At 38.8% G+C, this 16589-nt stretch overlaps 1 protein-coding gene across 1 annotated transcript; it reads left to right on the forward strand.

Moving 5' to 3' along the window:
• Window positions 1-1612: 1612 nt before the first annotated feature.
• LOC139996004 (protein big brother) lies at window positions 1613-12533 on the forward strand. Its single transcript, XM_072019970.1, has 3 exons — window positions 1613-1890; window positions 2664-2855; window positions 9712-12533. Exons 1-3 carry the CDS (start codon window positions 1699-1701, stop codon window positions 10084-10086), a joined length of 759 nt encoding a protein of 252 aa, XP_071876071.1. The 5' UTR covers window positions 1613-1698; the 3' UTR covers window positions 10087-12533.
• Window positions 12534-16589: the final 4056 nt, after the last annotated feature.

A 16589-nucleotide genomic window follows, 5' to 3' on the forward strand; every position in this document is an offset into this window, starting at 1 on the left:
ATCCGTTAGCTGTCACGAACTCCAAATCTCCTTTCCTTTTTTTTATTTCAAACCTCAAAACGAAACGTTTTCGAACAAAAGAAGAAAGTCTTTTAAAGAACGAAAATATCTGAAATATTCTAGTAATCGTAAAAGTAAAAATAATCTAGCAAGCGTTTGTTTATTTTGCTCAAAAGACGTTTTGTCGGTTAAAGACCTTATTACAGAAGTTTGTAACGTCGGCACGAAGCAAGGAAGAAAAAAGAGAAGAAAAAGAAGAGAAGGAAAGAAGACCGGATATATGGGTATCTGTGGCCTGTGCAACGCGGATCGTGCAAAGGGTCGTTGATCTTAATCGTGGATCCTCGACAATGATCCTCTCAAACGGATGAGCTCTCGACGAACGATGAAGATCTCTTGCCTCGAGGGGATACACGGTGTTCCAACCAAGTCCTGTCTACCAAATAGGGAGCCCTGACACATATCTACGGGGGATAGTGAGCCAATCCCTGTACGAACTGATCCTGCTACAGTATATTATATTATCCTCTTACTACGATCTTTGCCTCGCCCATCCTTTCTTATCCTTGCCTTTAACTCGTCAACCAGTAGCGATCGCTTTCAGCATGCTACCAGCTGACCTGGAAAATTTATGTAGTTTCCTTTTTTCTTTCTTTCTTTGTAATTGTTTTCTCATTCACACGGGACAGATGAGACGTTTGGAAAGCGAAGGATGGACATGTGGAATGAGATTAGAGTTTCCATATCTCTTGAATTGATCGGATCTTTAGCTAATATTAAGAATATTGATGATTCTGGCAGTGCTAAATGATTAAATATGCTGGATTATTGGATTACAACTGTAATAGGATAAAAACGAGGAAAATAATTTAGTTGAATTAATTGAATATTCTTAATCTATTTCCATCTTTGAACGATGCTTACGTCTCAGCAAATGACGATATGCGACTATGATCGGGACTATACGCACCATATCGTTAAAATTCTATTGTACCTCTGAAGTAAAAGCGTGTTACACTTAATAATTCAATAATTTAACGCCTCGTTTCGATGATAAATAAAAATTTTTAAAGTATGTCTTTCGTAATTTCAATCTTCCACCCTACAAAGTACATTTAAAAAACGGTTGTTTCGTCCAATGGAACTCGATCCTAGAAACTTAGAATTTATACTAGATAACTAATACGTAATTAGATAAATGGTAAATTATTCTATAAGATTGTTGTATCAGGCAGCGTAACATACGAACGACTACAGAATCCCGTAACGCAATTTCAGAGTCACCCCGTAACCCTCGTGCCCGGCGTGCAGGATGAATCCTGCGATAGACGCGTTAGGGTGGGTTTTCCCCTTCCTCGTAAACCCACTCTTTAGCGATTCGAAAGGGGACGTGATGGGGGAAACGGAGGTAGGTCGGAGGCGTGGCTTGTTTCAGGACTAGGAAACCCGAAGCTTTTGCCACCAGATTGTCCTTAGTCTCCACTGAGACGCCACACGGCGCAGTCGAACGCGCGGATTTCGGTACTCCGTGCAAATTTCTCTCAATCGTCTGGTGTATTGTGAAAGGACATTACAAGTATATACATCGCGAACAGATACAACAAACTGTTTTTATCAAAGTGTAAATGAAATTGCTCGATTGGATCGATCGATCTTTGTAAATTGATCCGATTGACCGATTCGAAATAACTGTGCAAAATGATGCACACTATGAGCGAACACACGGGTGGAGCTGGAGGACTGGGTGTCAGCGTGCTTCCCTTCGATGGCATGGGTTTGTTTGAACAACAACGACCCAGGTTCCTCTTCAAGATGCCCAAAGTTGTGCCGAATCAGAAGGCCAAATTCGAAACGGAGGAACTGTTCAGGAGATTGAGTCGCGAAAGCGAGGTCAGTCGAGAATTATTTATTTATTGCTTTAGATAATATCATTAACAGACAATTGGTAGATAGAAAACCGAAATTAGAAATTGGTTCTGATAAAAAACTGAATTCATGGATAGCAGGTCCAAGGTACGGAGCAAAAACGCTAATGAACTTTGGTAATTAGAACGTTTATTTATCTGGAAGTAAATGAAAAAATCATGTAACTTAAGACTATTAATACTATGAATACTATAAATCACGTTTAAAAGCTTAACATGGTCATGATCGATTGATCGTTGTAATGATCGATTGTTGAAGTTTCTCTTGATATTTCGTTTACTTTTGCCTGCTACGTAGTTCCATTAGCTTACTCGATATTCAAATTCGGTTCTCTAGTGATTCATATCAAGTTCTTCAAATTTATATTTATACGTGAATCACCTAGATAATTTAAATAGTTAAATCTTCCAAATTGAAATTATCCTTGAACCTGCACCATTAATCAATAGTAAACTGGGTTTATTCAAATGACTCATTCAAAAAGAATATCGTTTCCTTGAATTTTATACGTTTCTCGTTTCCCGTTTCCTAGCGAATTAATTCACGTCGCTGATTTCATCCGCTTCCGACGGCTACTTAAATCTCTGAGAATTACCACTGAATCATATCCACTACTTACAAATCTTAGAAAATTTCGGATTATATATGGCAATGAAATTATTTTAATCTGTGGCGTAATCATAGAAATTCCGAATGAAAGATAATCAAACAAATTTCCGGAATTTTTGCTTGCCCAGGTCAGATACACTGGGTACCGTGACAGACCTGTTGAAGAACGTCAGGTACGCTTCCAAAATGGCTGTCGGGAAGGTTACACTGAAATCGCGTTCGCCGCAACTGGAACAAACCTCCAACTCGTTTTTGGAAACGCATCTGGAAATTACGGTGGTGATATCAACGACTGCGATTTTGAAAAAGAACGCGGCAAGGTTTGTGAATATTTCTTCGATACTTTGCCGCAAATCGCTTATAAATCTCTGCATTTTTAACCGATTTACGCGGAACTTTATCTTTTTCTTTCTTTTCAATTCTTTTCCTCTGAATTTTCATTTTTATCGAAAAGTATTTCAAACACTTGACGTAACGAATGATTGTAACAGCGCGGTAAACGGACATCGACAAGTGTGTTCCAGACTCTTTTAAGCTCAATTAGCTACTCTATTAGCTTACGCAGGATTGACTTTTAATTTCTACTTAAATTCTTTTGATTTCCAATTCTTTGTTGTTTTAAATTCTTAAACTAACGTAGTACTTGAAATATAGAATTTTAAACATTCGTAAGTTCAATCTTGTTTACATCAAATTATATACCACTAATATCGTATATAAATCGATATAGAAATATCGTGAACTATAATTGAGCAATTCCAGTGATTTGTAACGATTAGCAGATACCTATCTACGTTTATGGTAGCGTATCTTTACACTCGTAACAGCGATTGTCACCTTAATTGGCCCGTTCCGAGCTGACAAATGTGAGGGAGGTCATTAAACGAGCTCGAACAGAACGTCTAGTTTTTCGTGTCCTTGGCGTCATATGTCCCGGGATGTAGTGTCGCCATTACGAGAAATTTAGTATCCGTCTTTACCTCCTGAACAATAGTGTCACCATTCTTGGTAGAATGGCAGACATCCGGTCCCGAAATTCTCAACTCGGCATCCCTGCGGACGATGAACAAGATTTACAACGTAACAGTGCGGCGAGTAAATTTATGGCTGCTCTAAAGATTGAACTAACAAATATGATCCGAGGAAAATTCTAAAACCCCATAGAAGAGGAGTCGTTTCTCGACTTCTTGTCTAACGAACATTTGGTGTTCGAAGGATCGACTATAGAAAGGTAAATTTTCATACTTTTTTATATAATAGAGTTTATATAATCTTCGCGTTTGTATTCTGATGAGCATTATCGCGTGGCTTTTTCAAGCTACTGAAAAGGATTCGTATCCTTGTACGCCGGCGCCGAAAGAGGGGCGTCGAGGCGTCGCCATCGCGATCGATAGGTGCGTCGCGAATTCGCCATTTTCTAAAAAGCACGCGTGCAAATATTACAAATCTCTTCTTCCTCTGTCAGTTTTCGTTTCATTTCTTTCTTTTCTTTTTTACAATCTTATTTAACCACCTAATATCTTGTTGAATAAAACGAATGAATGTTATTAAAAGATACATCACAAGTTGAAGTTTAAAGAGCATTGAAAAAGGCGCTTTAAGATTGACGATACCGCGTGAGTTTTGGAAATCAAGAGATTCAGCGGTCCCATTAACAGCTACCGAAGGCAATTAGCGCTTTTTCAAGTCCGTCAAACAACCCGAGAATCCGTACCAGATGCCTGAACGCTTTACAGGTCACCCGGTATATAATGGGTCATAAATCTTCCACCGTCTCTCTTGGCCTCTTCCGAAGGGTGAATGCCGAGTCCTCCGATAGAATTCTTCGCCACTTTCGACTTTGGAAAAATCGAAAGCAACAATGTTTCGCTCCTGTCGGACCTTAACGTTTTCAACTTTTTTCAATACTGAATATGTGTTGATCTATGGCTAATTTCCTAGAAACTTTGAAACAATTTAATATCGGGTTGTTATTGATTTCATATGAATTCTATATATTGATTTACTACTCAATCAACGATGATTCGACATTTATACGATTGTTGATTCGAGAGTAATTCAATATCAATGCATCATTATTTCAAAAAATTGCGATATTAACATCTTTACACCAACGTTATCAACGTGTTGCGACCAAATGTTAGTGTCTGGTGTATGTTGATATCACGCGCAGTTCGACCATTTAATAAAGTTTACTAACTTAAATAATTATTCTATCGAAAAATGGTGGCTGCTTTAATTGGTGCCAAAATTAGGGAACTTTGGTTCCTTATTGATACCAAAAGTGTCGATACTTAGTCACGATTAAAGTTCCGCCAGAATTTCACTAAATCTCAAATATCCCGTTTCAAGTCCTTATCATCTTACAACATTTTTCGATGTTTTAACCATCGCGAACAATCTCGCAATCCTATACTTTTCGTATCACGAGTGAATCACACCAGCATCCACATCTCACAGAGCCATCATCGTCTCTAGATCCTGTTTACGCTCCGCTATCAGGCAACGAACCATAGAGTCGCGCTAACGATTCATTATTTTCCTACTCGAAATAAAAAGAAAGGAGAGAGAGACACGAGGAATTGCCTGGTTGTTTATACGGCTGCCCGCGGCCAGCGTTTTGTTTTAATCGACAATGAGCGGAGGAGAGAAAGAGGCGTAATAAAGAGCGACGCACGGGCTGCACGTGTCCACCATTGTCTCTTTCCCGTTCCCCGTAGAGAGGAAATAATTAAGGGAGAGATTCGCGAGCTAGATAAAGCTCGATAAAGCTCGATAAAGACCGGCAAAATGAATAAAAGGGTTCGCTAGGAACTCGTCGTTTCTCGTCGATCTTATCGAATTTTCCTCGACAGTTCACACTCGTTTTACGTGCTCTTCCTTGCTCGATCAATCTGATTTTAGTCGTTAATCTTTATCTTTGGAATTTTGTGTTTCATATACAGTAGAATCTCGTTTATTCACGCTTTGCTCATTGGAACAGATCAACGCTTGGCTCTATTATTATTTAAATATAACATTCCGTTAAAAATGATTCGAACACGTAATTTTATTAACGCAAAATCCAACAAATTTGTATAAATTACGAGCAACAAGGAATTACAATCTATCAAAAATAGTTGAAATAAAAATGAACGAGGAATAACTTAATTCTATTCTAAAAGCAGAAAGTAAATAATCTTGAACACACGAAGAGTTAATTCCTGTTATCGAGTTTAATTTAATGTTATTTAATTTAATGTTAGAAATAGGTGAGTGAATGGATAGCTGAGTTGGCAGTTACGTGATTAGAATTAGGATTAGGATTTAGGGCATAAATTTCTCAGCCAAAATCGAAATGCATTGTCCTAGCTTAAGATGATTTACATCTCTGCCAGGATACTCGCTAGTCCCTTCACTGGTGTAAATATAAATTCGGAGAACTATTACAGTTCCTCGAACGGTATCTTCTATCTTTTTCTCCAATCGTAAAACATAATGTGAGCCAAAACTCGATCAAACGACGCGCTTTACTTCGACAAACTCAAACCATAGAAGCTTGCCCTATAGTTCTAAATGATCTTCAAATTTCCTTGCTTCTAGTTTCTGTACTAGAAAACTGCCAAACCAGTTTACTTAGTCCCCAAGGTTACTTTATGGCTCCTTTTTGCACAAATCTCCGATTTCTCTTTCCTCGTAAAAGTAAGTTAAATGAAAACAAAACAAAGAACCAGGAAAGAAAGACGACCGTAGCAACTATACATTTCGAGGAAAGACAGAAGGCCCCGACACACTGACCGTATGCCCCATCACAGTGTTCTCCTTTCCGGCAGGATCGCGTTGACGAATGTCTCTCGTTCTGCCCATTGTACTGCCGGACGTGGACCGCGCGCAAAAAGGCAAAACGGCTACGCCTACCGAAAAACAAAAGAGCCATCGAAATAGCCGGTCGTTTGTCTCGGGATATTTAGCTATGCCAGCTATCCACCCTTTCCCGATTTTTCACCCCTTTCGTTGCGCGTCGGGTCGATTTTGCATCTTGCTTTTTTCATTTCAACCTCGTTCTTCCTTTTTCCTTTCTCTATCTGTCTTTCTCTCTTGTCATCCATCGTATAATATGTAAATAAGTCAACGAAAGGGTTGCTCGCCGAAAGTCGTGAACGAGACACGCGTTACAGTTTAAATATCGCAGCCTATTATCCTGGCGATAATGGGTCACGCCCCTGGCGGGCAGAAAGAGAAAGGTGTGGAATGGATTTTTTCATGTTTTTTTCTTTCTACGATTCCGGTTCGCGTGAGAAACTTACTTATAGCGACGATTAAAGACGGTTGTTCTTTAAATTGTTTCGTCGGTTTGACTTCTTCTTTCTTTCCCTTCCCTTTACACGTGTTTTTTATTTCGTTTCATCCCTTTTGTGGGCAAAATTCGAGACTTTCGCTGTACAATAATCTTGCGTTTATTGGGACTATAACGCAATAAGTATATTTATTGAGACTCGTGCATAATAATTTACAAACGAATAATATTAATTAATTGAGAAAAACATTTTATATGAAATAATACAATTTAGTTAGGTAGAGTCTATTTTTACTCATTTGTCTTGGTTCCTTTCTTGACTTTTATTCGATCGAATAAACGCATTGGACAACTGTTGAGTATAGTTTACAGTTTACAGACTGAACAAAAAACGTGATGTCGTGATATGATCACACACGTTGGTGGGAGAGTTGGCTAAATAGAAATTTATAATGAAACGAGAGAGATACGTGAATCGCATATGTCCTTCGAATCTTGTACTTACCCGTTACGTGTCAGACAACGATTTGTACGCAGAGTCATACCACCTCTGTATAGAGTAATACTTACTGATTGTGCATGATATTTGACGTCACACGATCAGTTTTGGAAGCTTTTGACGAACGAGTTTCCCGAAGTTCTTTCCTCGACGTATTTCCTTTGGTTTAGATTTTAGTTTCGTTGTGTCAAGGTTCATCGTTTGTTTCTTCTTTTTAGAACCTTTCTTTCCTATCCTTTATCGTATTCTTCGTGTTTCGTATCTTTAATAATTTTAATTTTATTTTTCCTCTTTCGCAACTTCCACTATTCAGATTCCTCGTTTTATCTCTTCTAACTTTGTTATACGTAATCAGAATTTCCATAATTTCCTGATGTTTCAATTTTCCTCTTGCCAAAGGCAATCTGGAAGTTTCCCTGTGACGAAGGTTTTTTTTTTTTCTTTTGCTATCTTGCGCAAATTACAGAGTAATTCAGTGGTCCTTCAGAAAAGGCGGCAAACGATTCGATTATCGGGTCTATCGAGGTTCACACCGCCCGCTGATGGCTCCCGTGGTTCGATTATGATTGTATAAAGAGCATCATGCCGCGCGGTTACATTGTTACGTCGCGTCGACAACCAGCTGTATGTTTCAATGAAAGAAGAAACTGGAGGCGAAACGAATAACCATGATTTCTCGTTCGACGCCTTCCTGTCTCTTCGTCTTACCAACTTTTCTGCACCGTTTGTCAAATACCTTTTCCATTTCTTTCACTCATCGTTAAATAATGTACAACCTGTAGTTGTTATTCTTCGACTTCGACAAAATTGATAATATTTCTGGACTGTAGCAATTATGAGAAGAGTATGACAATCAAAATGACATGGAAAACGCGAGTCTCTAATTATTTCGAGCAGCGTGTTCGAGAGAATAGAAGAAGCTTCGCCTGGTTTTTCACGGTTAGAAGTTGGATTCCGTAACAGTTTCTAAATTTTACAATACGACCGGAAACAGAACCATTTGCCAGGAAATAAAATAACCCTCTTGAGCAAGGCAGAGATAATTGGCCGTTTCGACTTTTTCGAGGGCCGACGGTTCGACCCTTCTCTTCCTTTCCGTCCCTGTTACTTTGCGCAAATCGCTCGTAGGTCAACGTCGTGTCTAAACCGTAAAACCGAAAAGCAGTCGCTGTCCCTATCATATTTTCACGTTTTCAACTTTATTTCTGTAACTTCTAAATAATTAATCTTTTTAATCCGAGCATATTTTCCTTTTATTCGAGGTTTAGATCGAACATAGGAACTAACTTTTTCTATTGCTAGCTAGTATAAACAAAAATAATGGTAATTTGTAAAATAATGTTAAGGAAATAAGTTTCACTTTAAAAAAAAGATTTACTTTATAGCTACAGAGATTGAATTTTTCCGTATTGCGTTACAAAAGGTGACGCATAATATATATATCATATTATATTAAATCGGGTTTCGAGAGATCCACGTCCAGGTTAATATCGAGTGTTAGGATCACTGTAAAATTTTCAAGCAACCCAATACTTTAGATGAATCGAAAGGGCCGATTTTCTCGTTGTCCTCGTCACGGCTCCGCTAGTCATCGTCGACCTCGCAATTTCATCTCTCCTCGGAGCTTGTACCTTCCAATCTGCGTAATCGTTCTCTGGAAATAAGAAACGTTCACGGCACAGAGCGGGAGAGGGAGAAAAACATGATTGAAAGTCGAAGGCGGATCGCTGGACTTAATGGACCCCTTCCACGGTGCATCGAAGGTATAAGCTTCTCGAGGGACGGAAAAGGAGCAAAGATTACGTCTTAACGGTCGAACGAAACAGTTTCAAGCGTGTTGTAGATACGAGTTTCTTGCTCCACCAGAGATTACACCGACAATCTTGGTATTTTAATTACGACCATTCTTTTTGGGTTTAAGACGTAGACGTCTGGTCGAATACAATCGAAGGTCTTGCGGGAAGAACGCCTGATTTCCGGGAAATAGCATGAATCATCGCTGGGAAATGTGGTATTATACCATGACATAAATACTTGAAAATATAAAGATAGGAGAAATATATGTAACAGTTTGGCATGTAATATATATTGTTCAAATGTTCGAAATTTCTTGAAAATTATATGTATATTTCTTTAGCGTCTCTTCTTGTTTAGTGCCATTAAAATTGTTAAGAAATTCTACCTTTTTTTAATTGAAATTTATCATCCTTCAGTTTCTAAATTTATTAAAAATTCAATATAATTTTTGTTCTTCTTATCATACGCAGTTAGAATTTCCGGAAAATTGTATATTCCTTTGTCGTCTGATATTTTTAAGATGCTCTCGTAGTCCTTCAAGTCGATGGTTAATCGTTTTGGAGTAATCTTTGCGTATATAACACGAAAAAATATCTGCTTACAGGTACATCTCAGGTCTCGCTTAATAATGAACGGTGTGTGCGTGATGTGGCGTGGATGGATAGACCTAGAGAGGTTGGACGGTGTTGGATGTCTGGAATACGACGAGAAACGCGCCGCTGAAGAAGACGCTCTTCTTCGCGACCAATTAGAACGTTATAACCAACGAGTACGCGATTTCGACGAGAAACAAAGAGCGTACAGAAGCGGAGCTACTCAACCACCTCACTTGAATCATCATCACCATCACCACCACCATCACCACGGTCATCACAGCCATCACGTGGCCGGAAGTGGCTCTGGAACCAGCGGAACCATCGAGCCTCATCTCACCCACCGACAAGATCCCGAGATGGAAGTCAGATTGAGGGCCTACTGAGGCTCCGAGAAAGTAACCAACGAAACTACTTGACTCCTCTTCGATCTCGGATTACTTCCGGATCGTCCTGGAGTTAATCGAAGAATGACGGGAGGAACGAGAGACGAGAGATCCCTTGGGAGGAATCTGGCTAACGGTTTGGTACGCGTTCGTAAAGTATTCACGTTTTTTGGAGTGTAACTGCACGAGATTGAGAATCGCGAGATGTTGGTAGAGATTTGTTTGTTGTGATTTACCGTTTTCGACCTGCACCGAATATTTTTGAGGCTATTGGATTCGAGTAATTTTTCGGAACAATGGAATTTTTACTTTCAGTCGAACATTCCTTTGAAAATAATGCGTGACGATACTTTTGACTTTTCGTAGAAAACTTCTTGCGTTTCTCGAAACTCTTGATAATTCTCGGCAGCAGATTTTTCCCGCCGTTGATGATGTATCATTTCCGACAACTTTTTTAAGCGACAGACATCAATCACTATCGATCGTCAAACACGACCTAACGATCAGATTAAGTGACACGCATTTATCTATCTTGTTAATTTCGTTCAAGAAGAGATTCTCGAGAAACACGCACATTAAGTTGGTGTTTCTAGAGGATCTCTAAGGGATCGGTAAAATCTCAGACTCGTTCTACAGTCGAATTTTATTTAAAATTATTATAGTCAGTTATATTAATTACAGAATACTAACGACGAGAATCGTATATTGATTCGAATCACGAATGAAAATCGATCCTTGTTATACTCATCTATCTTCGGATGTTCAACATGCCATAGCAAGTATTACAGTCCGAACGTAACAAGATCGAATTTCTATATACAATTAACGATAATAAGAACTATTATTATCGTCGTATAACACTTAAGCAACGTGTACGTTTTAACATTTTTTCTCTACGTCGTTTATTTTATTAAACATTGACAATGATCACTAATGTCGTTACGTTCGATATTATTTTATTGCAATGGAAGAAGAGAGTTATGTAATTATTATTGCAAAATTGAGAGATTTTTATTCGATCTTATGTACATACGATAATATGTATTTTCTTCCTTTCTTTCCTTGTTGACGAAGATATATCGTTTAGATGCAGGGATTAAAATTAATTCACGAATTAAGATGAAGCTTTTAAAAAAGAAGAAAGAGGAAAATTACATAGAGAGGAGAGAAACTTTACGATTGTTTCTGTTCCATCGCCAGGCCATGCAACGAACTTTACGCGTACCTTTTATCTTCTGTCCTTACCGACGATACAATATTTTTCCAGCGGGAAAAATAGAATAAATAGCGTCGCATGCGAAACCTAGAGTCTTCGCCCCGATTAACATATCAATGTAGAACACACGACCGATGCGGATATTTATTCAATTACAGAATCAGCATTTCTCCAACTTTTATATTTACTTACATTTTCTTTTGCTTCGTAATTTCATTTTAAATCAGAAAATCAACAATCAAAAAATGAACTTACTTTTTTTTATATCTTCTGTTTTATTTCCGATTTAAAAGATGTATATTACCCAGAGCTGGAAAGAAGACTATAACAGGTGGGTATAGGGGCAAGAGGAATATTTTGTCGACATCATTCATCAGACAGTATAATTAAAAGATGTGTCCATTTCGGTCAAGAATATTTGTACTACAGTAGAAAATGCGTATAAGATTGAGATGTGTCTGATCCAAGCCGTTCCACTCACCTTCTTTTCAGCTTTACACAGTAGAAATATTTTAATTTTTTTAATTTCTATTTCAAACGCGTTGAAGAAATGCTGTTGAAGATATCCAAATACGATTGCAATAGCCGAATCGTTCGTGTTTTCTCAACATCGCAAAACGTACGAGATATTAATAGTATTCCTATTTCGATGTCACCAGCGTTTTTATTATGCAAATGCAAACAGCGAACACGTCACTCTTCCACGTCAGTATTCGAATTACAGCAAAATATTTTCAATTTTTATCAGAAATTAACAAAAGTTTACGATTTTAATCTCGAGTCTTCCTAACGAGTAACGAATGTTTTATTGGTGGAAGGGCGATGAAGGCAAAAGTAAATGTCACGTGCTGGAATTCAGGAGGAAAAGAGATGATCAAGCAGTGCGTCATGTCCAGCAAGGAGGAGTGTGATTCACAAGAGAATTCTCTTGGAAGTGAACATTTGACGAGTCGTCGACCGACATTTCGTTTCGTATGCGTCGAATATACACGCGAACCGTCACGATCTTTCCGTTGCATTGTACATATTTGTAAAGAGTTAGGTTAATTTATAGCGGCGGCTTCATGCTCCCTTCTGGGTCGTGTTCACCACGACGCGACGCGGCATCGTGAATCACGCTGGGGAAAACCCAGAAGTGACGAGCGACCGTGTGGAAATCGCGCTCCGATCTTTCACGCACCGATTGTATAAAGCTGTTTATCGATTAAACGTAATTTTCGTCCAATATTAATTGTACCTCTATTTCTTCTCCTCGACTATTTATTTCATCTCCTATCGATTGATTTTCTTAGAATAGTTCATTTTTGCTTTACTTATTTATTTCCTTGGAAAGATCCTTCACTTTTATACCTGGCTGTATCCTTTATCCATATCTCTCGAATATTTATCACACCTTTATTCGCTATTTTCTGCAACATTCCATATTCCATTACTTTTTCTTGCAATATTTTATCTTCATTGTCTTTATTCCTTTCCCCGAATTTCATTTTTCGAATTCTTCGTTTTTCAACCGTCGATAGGAAAAGAAATTCGTTCTGTACGAGCAAGTTTCTCCGATCGATTGGTAAGAAAATGCTAAGCGATGCACGTGTTGCTGGCCGTTCGTTCGCTAACTATCCTCAATGTTCGAAATAGCTTCGTTGATTAATGTTCCGTGAAAACATGACGAAACACTTTCCATTCGAGACGACCGTGAACCTATTCCCGTATTGTCGTTCGAGCTTGATCAGAGAAGAATGAAATGAGAACTAGAAGAATATGTATGAACGACTTCCTAAAGCGTTTTCTTGAATGGAGTATTGGAATTCGGAAAAGAAATTACAAAATGAACAAATCGTACATAATAATGTATCGAAGAAATTCTGCAGAAATCGGTACATTTTTATCGATTGAAATTCCTCCTCTTCCTTCCCCCGCCCCCCGTCCTTCCAGAAAAATGTATAAACATGCACAGTCTAGCAAGCATAAGTAAATATATCAAGAATGGTTCAAAAGGCAATAAAAGAGAGACGATTGACCGATCGAAGGAATCACGGCCGATTTCAGCCGCTCGAAGGACTAATACCTTCTTCCAATATGTTTGTAAGTATACGTGTGCATCTACACAATAATAAACGCTCATGTATTTACGAAGCAAAGGGGTGCTGCATTAGGGGGGCTATTTTCTGGAATAATGCCGTGGGCGTTCAAGCGTAGAAATACAGGAGTATCGCACCGTTGATCCTATCAAATGGAAATCGCCCCGAAATCTCCCCGGTAAATCTGCTTTTATTGTTTCGAGTTAAACGCCTCATCGCATAACATCGAATTCCTTCATTCTAAATTGGTTACAACATTATTTTGAATCGAGGCAGGATAAACTTCAGAGAGTAAGATATCTTTCTCGGTACTAGAACTATCAAACCTGTTAAAGTTTAATTTTTTGTTCTCTCAATTACGAAGCACGTACAGGTGCTTTTGACAAAGTTAATGTTAACACAAACCATCTTATCCATAATCGATGTTGATGATTTTCGCGTTAACGAAATATGTAACAGTGTCCAAAATTTTTCTCGAGCAAGAACAATATTAAAAAGATTTTCCGAAAGTTTCCTGTGAGCAAGGAGAACGTTATTGAAATTTCGAAAAGAAGCAGGTGAAAGAAACAACGATCAAACAAGTATTGGCTCGATGTAAGACGATGATGCGACCGTCGGAATTCTTATAAGAAGCCTTACTCGTGAAGAACCGATACGGGGGAACAAGAACCGTTGTCATTTCCCACGAACGGTTCTTCGACGTCGCGAAACCAACGGAAAATTAGCGCTCGATCTCAAGAAACTCTTCCTCGAGATATTTTTGTTCTGGTTACCATACTTTGCTCCAAACGAAGCAAATTGGCAACGATAAAAGCGAGGCTTAAAAAAGAAAATTTACTTTACACGTTAGAAACATTTCAACTTCTACGAACTTCATGAAATAATATTTCAAACAGATATGACTGAAAAATAAAAAATTATTGTAGCTTGAAGAACATTGTTCTTGAAAGAATCAATGGATTAACTTACGAATGAAGTTAATAACGACGAACACCATCGAGTTCGTTTTGAAGTTCTACTGAAACGAAGGTCTATTTACTCGAAAATGGTCCTCCAAAATAGATCATCGAAGAGTAGAAAGTAGTGGAGGATACACGTATAATGGAGCGGGATAATTTATTGGCATAAGCGTGACTTCTGCCTCCATTATGCAAAATCTTGACACGGTTTCCCGGGTGCATTTCAATCTGGCCACTCGAAATATCGGTCCAGCGAAAAAAGGTGCCGGGGGCAAGAGTCATCAATTACGATTGGAAATAAATCGAAGGCAGATGCGACGAGTGCCTACAGGCCTTTCCCGCCGGGTCTCCGATTTTTCTCACCCCTCGCACCTCCCGTGGACAATACGACTGTTTTCAGCAAATACAAAACGATACACGAGCCCAACCACCCTCTTGCATTCTACTCTGTCGCACCCTAGTCGAATTCCTACAGGCCCCGTTGCTTTCCTTTCCTAAATATGCTTTTAAAATTGAAGTGTATTTACGTGAAAATGGATTTCTAGTAGTATCGACTTGTAAATATTTTATCGGACATATTTCTGAACGGTGTGCTTACAATTTTAAAAATATTGTAAACCGGTAAGTTCATTTTATTTTTTGTTGGATGCTTGTTAATTGGAAGTTTGAAAGTTTGTTTTACCGTAAAAGGTGTTTTATCTTTAATTTAAAAGATTTAAACGTTTAAGGTTTATTTTATTTTTAATTTGAATATCGTCGAGCAAGCGTGTCTGGTGAAATACTCTAATATAGAATAAAAGAGAGAATTTTATCGGAAACACGTGGTTCCTGTGGTTCCCTTTCGGCAGCTTAATAAACAACACGACGGCTGTGATTTGGGAAAACTGTAACGAGGTACGATACCGTTTTATCAACTGACCACAGGAAGTTAGGCGCGAGCTCTTCGATAACGCTTCTTTAGACAAATCGTAAGAATGGTAACGAAGCACATTGGCATTTCTATTAAGGAAACAATTCATATTTCATAACTCTATGAAAACATTATTTTCTATAAAAATTGACGATGATACATGAATCGTACAGATCTCAGATTGAGCATGGTTAATCGTTTGAATAGTGAAAACAGGTGCTAATTATGTACTCGCTAGTACTCGAACCAATCCGTTTCATTCTCAGTAGCTTTGTTTACAGTCAATTCGAGAATCTAATTTCGTGCACGATGCGGGGAATGTAGACATACGTCTTCCCTAAATACGAGCAGATTGGGAACATGTCCTCTCGAGAACAAGGCTAAAGGCACGATCAACCTGACACTGTCTCTAGTCTCTTCGTGCTTCGTTCTTGTTTCGTTTCCACGCTCGTACGTCGCGCGTGTTTTGACAGAAACGCATCTGCCTGGCTCCATTTATTTCTTTCTTCGTTCACGAGCTTCTTCGTCGTCGTTGAAACCCGTCGGAGAGTCGCGGTGATCGTTGAAGCGGAATCCAATGCCGCGTGGAAGAGATGGAATAACCTGATGGAGGATGGATCCTCGAGGATTTGTAATCTTCTAATGATACGGCGCAGGTTGGATATTACTGGATCGTGCCTGTGTACCTTGGACGGGAGGGTTCAATCTTTGGAACTACTCTTTCTTTTCTCCTGCTATGGGATTACGTAAGCGATTATTTTTTATGCTCTTCTCTTACAGGTTTAATTTACGCCTATGGTTTGATTTTCCTTACAGGTCATTGTAATCCTTCGGACGAGGCGCCTTGATATTTGTTTTATCGTTTTTGTGTGTTTTCTCGTGTTCGATGTAGGATCTGACGACAGATTTTGCAGCAGCGATACTGTGCTGTATTTCTCAAAAGTGTTTTATAATAAGCATTCAAATACCTTCTCGAGCCACTGTACACGATTTATAAGCAAGAATCGTTTATCTTTCATTGTTTCCTATATTTAGAGATGCTCGTGCTTGTAGTGAATTGCAGAGAAACGATGGCCATATCGCCAGAACTGCTTAACACGACGGGGAATGCTCGTTTGACTGCGTCTATCGCGTTACAATGAGCACATATGCCCGCATGCTTGTCGATGTTCGACTCGAATGAGTTTCAAACACGCTGGACGAGCTCTCTTATTCCACGCGGTGGGTCCTCGTAAAAGACAGGACGTGCACGCGTAACGTTCGTTCAGAAGTTAACACGTCGCAAACAGTCGTTTCGTGATCGCGAAATTCATTCAAAGGAAATCGTATACCTCTCTTTC

The sequence above is a fragment of the Bombus fervidus genome, chromosome 17 (genome assembly GCF_041682495.2).
Source record: "Bombus fervidus isolate BK054 chromosome 17, iyBomFerv1, whole genome shotgun sequence".
Classification (NCBI taxonomy): Eukaryota; Metazoa; Arthropoda; class Insecta; order Hymenoptera; family Apidae; genus Bombus; species Bombus fervidus.